The sequence below is a fragment of the Impatiens glandulifera genome, chromosome 4 (assembly GCF_907164915.1).
Source record: "Impatiens glandulifera chromosome 4, dImpGla2.1, whole genome shotgun sequence".
NCBI classification, from domain to species: Eukaryota; Viridiplantae; Streptophyta; class Magnoliopsida; order Ericales; family Balsaminaceae; genus Impatiens; species Impatiens glandulifera.
In genome coordinates this window covers 26,650,877-26,657,618 of record NC_061865.1, presented here as the reverse complement: position 1 = coordinate 26,657,618, position 6,742 = coordinate 26,650,877, and the positions used below count along the sequence as shown (strand labels likewise).

General features: G+C 34.6%; 1 protein-coding gene across 1 annotated transcript; it reads left to right on the top strand.

Annotated features, from left to right (window-relative positions):
• Positions 1 to 264: 264 nt before the first annotated feature.
• On the top strand, positions 265 to 1,790 carry LOC124936779. The gene is made up of 3 exons (XM_047477305.1): positions 265 to 964; positions 1,056 to 1,205; positions 1,350 to 1,790. Exons 1-3 carry the CDS (start codon positions 368 to 370, stop codon positions 1,620 to 1,622), a joined length of 1,020 nt encoding a protein of 339 aa, XP_047333261.1. The 5' UTR covers positions 265 to 367; the 3' UTR covers positions 1,623 to 1,790.
• Positions 1,791 to 6,742: the final 4,952 nt, after the last annotated feature.

The following is a 6,742-nucleotide window of genomic DNA, read 5'->3' as shown; positions in this document are numbered from 1 at the left end:
AATGTGTGTTTACATCCACTTGATTAAAGTATAGAGTATAAAATAAATTCTTTTTTAAAATAAATATTGCTGTAATCTAAAAAAGTATAAATATATGTGAAAAAATATATATTCCAACTTGTTTTTGCCCATTGAGGTATTTTACCATAAAATCTAAAATAGGTTTAGATTTGTATCTTTAGCAAGAAAATAGGGGTTTCTCTTATCTTCTTTCTTATAAAGAAAATAAAATATTGCTAAAATCAGAAAAGACGGAAACCTAAACAACACGACCGTTGAATTTGAATTTCAAAGTTCTTCAAATTGATATTCAACAGTCAAGATACCCAAGATCGAGAAAGAAACCTAAAACCCCTTCGAGAAATCCATGAAAACATTCACGCTTCTTTCTCCGTCATCTTCATCGAAATCCGACGATGATCACCGGTCGGAATCTCAAATCAGTAGTTATTTCCCCGGATGCAGAAAGGACGCCACATGTAAATGCGATATGTGCTTGGCCAGCATCAGCGCCACACTTGATATCAAGAGTACTCATAAAAGAAACCTTACGAAGCTTCCCACCTCAAAAAAACCTAATCTGTTAAGCCCTATTCCGTTCAATCCATCTCTTCTATCGTCACCCAGGTCAGTTTCCACGAAATTGATGGTGCCTCCACCTCTTGATAGCTTTCGCGATAGCATTAAGAAGAACAAGAGAGATTTTCGTTTCGGGGTTTTTATGATGAGGACCGTTCTCGTTCTGGGTTTGGTTTTATCGGCGGAATTTGGGTTTTCTCCAATGGTTTCTAGGTTTTTCAGGCCGACATTTTCACCTGATTTGGTTAGAGATTCTGGTGAAAGATCCTCCTTTTATCTTACCATCGACAAGAAATTAGGATTTTTGAAGAGAGATCTCGGAAATCTGGTGAAGGGTAATGTCTTTGATTGCAGACGTAATGACTCTGTTTGGAGAATTAGTCAGGTAATCAATCCATTAATCTAAATCTTTCATGTTAATGTCTTTACAGAGATCATAAGAACTAATACTTCTTTCTTTTTTTGTGATGGATTAGGATGATTTAATATTGAACTCGAGATGTGTCTTGTATAAATCTGCAATGGAGGAGGTGAACATTTGGGGATGGCCATTACAGACAGCTGGATTACTGACAGCTGAATTCTCTTCTCGATCCTTCACTATTTTATCCGGGCGGGTTACACAGGTAATTTACTTAATCAATCAATTCTTCTTGTTCATTTAATTGACTGCAAATTCTCATTGAATTGTATCCTTGGGGATAAACCCACCTATAAAATCATGTACATAGTCTAATTCCAACAATGATATCTCTGATCCATATGGGCAGTGGAGTGATGGGAAGATGATACACTACATTAGGAGAGCAAACAGTTCATGGGTACAAGAGAAATGGAGTGCATCAGCTGTTCAGCTTGATCCAGGTACTTGGATTCTCGAGCATCGACAGAGCGCGGTTATGGAGAATCCCAAGTTGATCTCAACTTTGGTGCAGTTCATGAGCAATAAGTTGTTGAAAACTGTTAAGGCTTTTAAGAAAAACTTTTGGCTTTCAGCAACAGGTATCAATCGTTTTGGAGAAGATGTAATCATCCCTACATGAAATTCTGATGTTATCTCATGACTTATGAGAGGAAAACATATGTTTCTTTGCCACAAAAAATTGTAGTTGTTGTAGAGATGACAATGAGATTGATTGTTTTTTCTGACCATGGAGGGAAGCCTTTCTCAACATTACTAAGTTAAGAGCTTTATTGGTCTCAGTTCTTAACACTTTTTCTTATTTGTGTATTTGGATTTGGATTAGAAACATATCAAATAATTGTTTCTAAATGGGGGCTAATTTCTATTAAAATTTGGCTTGAGGAATTATTTAAACATAAATTAGGTATTATAGTGAATTAATGGTTAGTAATAAAATATATTTTATGATTTTTTTTTTAATGATATACTTGTCATAATTTTTTTCCAAATAATTGTTATTGTGATTTTAATTTGTAAATGTGTCATAAAGGCCCAACTTATATATGAAAATTGGTTGAGATGGTCTATTATCACAATAAAAATGATAAAAAATGATAAACTCAATAAAAATGATGAGAAATGATAAACTAAACGAATGATCAGTGAAAATAATGTTACGAATTCTACATGGGTAGGAAAGAGAATTTTTTTTTTTTAAATATATAATATTAAAAAAACGTTTATGTTCTCTCTTTATTCTCTTTCTTCTTTTTTATTTTTCATTTCCGGCGATCTCTTTTTATTCTCTAGTGATTTCGCTCTCTGGCTTCCACGATTTATTCTCTTCTCTTCATCATTGTTCGATCGAAAATGGTAAGTATTTTCTCTTTCATTCGTTTATCTTCCATTCGTTTCGAAAATGGTAAGTGTTTCATACTACCTCTCTTCTTTTCAAGCTGGTCCAGGTTCATCGTCTGACAAGACTCCAAGGTAAATAAATACACCATGTTATCTAGGGATGACAATGGAGCAGTTCGGGGCGGGGAATGTATTTACCATCCTCGCCCCGTTTTAATTTCGGGGATTTTTTAATACCATCCCTGCCCTGTTTGGTTTTTTCCGATTTCGGAGAATCCCGCAAGACACCATTAATATTTTTTATTTGTTTAAAATAAATAAAAATTATACAATAAATTTATATAAACGAATTTTTTAATATAATATTATATATATATATTGTAACATATTAAAATTTTATATTATTATAAAGAAATAACTTTACTACTCTTATAAAATATAGTGAATAAATAAATATAATAGTGATTTAATATATTTAATTATGTTTATGGTATTTGAGATAGAATCGGGTAAAATCGAGGCGGGGCGGGGGACACAAATACCATCCACGCCCTATCCCCATTTGGTTTCGGGGAAAAACCGCCTCAAACGGGGTAATTCGGTTCAGTTTTCGCGGGGTGGTTTCAAATTGTCATCCTTAATGTTATCCATTTTTTTAGAAACGGATCTTTTTAGCGATTAGGTTTAACTTCATTTTGGATTTAACTGCATAAACGATTTCGAATAAGTTTGTAAAAAAGTGATTTCAATATTTTAGCGATTATGGTTTAACTTCATTTTGGGTTTAGCTGCAGAAACGATTTCGAATAGGGTTGTCAAAAAGTGATTTTGATATTTTAGCGATTATGGTTTAGAGTAGAGACGTTTTTTATATTAATATTCTATTTTAGCGATTAGGGTTTAGCTCCATTTTGGGTTTAGCTGCATAAACGATTTCGATTAGGGTGGTAAAAAAGAGTTTTGAAACCACCATTTCTTACCCCCAAAATCATTATTTATTGTCCCGAAACCACTATTTATTGTCCCGAAACTACCATTTCTAGTCCCGAAATCTCCCAAAACCACAATTTATTATTGTCCCGAAACTACCATTTTTAGTCCCGAAATCTCCCAAAACCACAATTTATTATCCTGAAACCACAATTTCTTGTCCCGAACCACAATTTTTGGTCCCGAAACTACAATTTCTTGTCTCGAAACCACAATTTTTGATCCCGAAATTACAATTTCTTGTTCCGAAACCACAATTTCTTATCCCGAAACCATCATTTCTTATCCCGAAACCACCATTTCTTATCCTGAATCCACAATTTCTTGTCCCAAAACTACTATTTATTGTCCACAAATCACAATTTTTTGTCCCCAAACCACCATTTTTTCGTCATGAAACTACTATTTCTTGTACCGAAACCACCATTTTTGGTCTCGAAACTACTAATTATGGTCCCAAAATCACCATTTCTTGTTTCGAAACCACAATTTCTTGTTTCAAAACCACAATTTTTTGTCCCAAAATCATCATTTATTGTCATGAAACCACCATTTCTAATCCCGAAACTACAATTTATAGTCCTGAAATCACCATTTCTAGTACCGAAACTATCATTTCTTGTCCCGAAACTACCATTTTTTTCCCGAAACTATAAGTTCTTTTCCCAAAACCACTATTTCTAGTCTCGAAACCACCATTTCTAGTTATGAAATCATCATTTTTGGTCAGAAACCACTATTTCTGGTCCTAAAATCACCATTTCTGGCCCCAAAATCACCATTATCCATGGTTAACAAATAAGTGGATTCTAATAAACAAGCATATGTGAAGAATAAAAATGATCTATTGGATTATTTGAGATCATTGGAATCTTATTGTTGGTTAATTAGATGTTCGCAGCGGAATAATTTATAGATCTAATCTAAACATCTAATCATATGATCATGCATAATTGATAGAATCATGATATATAGTTTATAGAAATATACCTTTGATGCGTGAACCGGATCAGATCTGGTAGTAATGAATAGTCGAGAGCCCCACGTGTTGCTCCTCTACTTGGTACACACGAGCCCGACTAGATCTCTTTACTTTCGACTATTAGGACGAAAAAGACAAAGGGGAAGCAATCCAATTGCTAGATTAAAAGATGATTTCTTCCTCTTGGAGTTCTAAACGTAATATAGCAAAAGCCGTTTTAAAAGAGGAACAATTCTCTCTCTATCCACTTGCATTTTCTTGCAAATAAGTGAATCCTTTTGTATTAAATAAAATTTCATAATTAACCATTAATTATATATTATTTTATTTCACAAATAAATAATATTTCTTATATTAATAATATCTAATATGTATTAATTATATATTATTTTATTTCACAATCTTAACTCCATAATTAACCATTAATTATATATTATTTTATTTCACAATCTTAACTCCATAATTAACCATTAATTATATATTATTTTATTTCACAAATAAATAATATTTCTTATTATTAATAATATCTAATATGTATTAATTATATATTATTTTATTTCACAAATAAATAATATTTCATATTATTAATAATATCTAATATGTATTAATAATTAACCATCTTTCTCGTTTATCTAGTCGGTCAACTCTAAGTGTGTGACCTCATATGACCCAATTATAATAGTTATAGGTTTAACCCCATTAATCGTAGTTGGCTTCTAGCAAAGCACTACGACTCCTAAAATAATCGGATTAAATTATATATGTTAATTTGTCCTATCCAAGTTTAGTCATTGCACATTAAATTAAAGGACACAATTCCTTCAATCTCCCACTTGTCCTTAAACAAGTGTGCAATATAAGATACCTTTGTCTCTTAATGTCTTATTTGATGATATGGTAACATTCATACCTTTCTATCAAATATGTTTCTTGAACTCTGAGTTTGAACTGTCAATTAAACAGATGATTCATATTAATCCATCCGAGCATGGCCATGCATTTTCAGTTCTCGCTCTTCAAGTGGTCGAGACACCATTCCTGTTCAATGTATCACAGTATACATGAAGTAGGAGGACTTCTCCATTCTTGTATGACTATGGCTCACACTCAATTTTTAGCAATCCCAACTACTACTTTTATAACTCCCTTTTACGGAAAGCGTTTAACAGTGTCAAAGAAATACTAATCATCAAGTGAGGCCACAACATACTCATGTCTGAGGAATCTACTAAACATGGTGTTAGATAAATTCATACCGGTTCAAATAAACCTAACTTAAACAAACTTCCTATGCAGGAACAAGGAACCGGACCGGATGAATAAGAAAACCAAGTGAAGTAACCGAACCGGTCAAGCTATCAAACCGATCAAGCACACTTGGAACGTGACTGAACAGAGGAAGGATCGGCCAAAGTCTAAAAGCCAAAGCTCAAAAAGCCGATCAATCCACAAGACCGGAAGAAGTCCGGTCACTTCACTATCAAAAGATATTCGGCCAAGTCAAATGGCCAACCTAGGCCAAGTCAAGAGGCCGACCTGCACAAGAAGACACTTTGGGTATCTGCTGAGAATGATACCAAAGGAACAGACTGAATACTTCCATATCCATGCAAGTCTGAGGAAAGACTGTAGACTGCAGAAAACAGTACTACCGGATCCTTCTACTTCGGGATAAGCCAGAAAGGAAATCTTCAAAGTACAGACAACTGTCCAAGCAGACAGTGCCTACATTGAGTAAAAGACAAACCCGGCAGGTTTGCTTTAACAGACCGGCAGGTCTGAAACAGGATGCCAGGTCTGAGATTGACCGTCAGGTCTGAGGAGAAGACCGGCAGGTCTGAGACACTGAATCACTGTACCACTGACCAGCCAATCAGATTCAAGGAAGTGAAATATGACCGTTGGCATATTTCACCTATAAAAGGAGGCAGTTGCAGAAGAGTAAATGCGGGACAACAAGCAGATATTGAGCAGTTACTAAGTGAGACAAACATTAAGTGCATTTACTACAAGTGATAACAGTGTGGCATTTTAAGAAAGCCTAAGTGCTGAATTCTGAGTGTGTGCTACAATTTCAGTGAGAATTGTAAGAGTGTTATCGAGCAGGAAATAAGTCTCGATCGGATTGTATTTGTATTCCTTAGTGAATATCCTTCTCGCGGTTTCGAGAGGAAGGGGTGACGTAGGAGTTTTATCTCCGAACATCCATAAAACCTGTTGTGTCATTTACTTTCTGTTGGCTTCTTTACATAACCGACTAATCTAACAACATCATTCAGAACCGAATCTACATTAACCACACCAAGTATCCAGATTGCCGAAACCGACCCACCATCCTTCAAATATCCATCATCCGAAACCGACTCCGCCTATCATACACGTGTACCGCTTCAACTTGAAAGCAAACCTCTTCCGCGCTTGAACCTAGT

Bases quoted from the DNA above. Each gene is read 5' to 3' on its own strand.
- LOC124936779 (XM_047477305.1), top strand. From the start codon at position 368: ATGAAAACATTCACGCTTCTTTCTCCGTCATCTTCATCGAAATCCGAC. The intron at 965-1,055 runs GTAATCAATCCA...GTGATGGATTAG, and splicing joins CTGTTTGGAGAATTAGTCAG to GATGATTTAATATTGAACTC. The intron at 1,206-1,349 runs GTAATTTACTTA...CCATATGGGCAG, and splicing joins TATCCGGGCGGGTTACACAG to TGGAGTGATGGGAAGATGAT.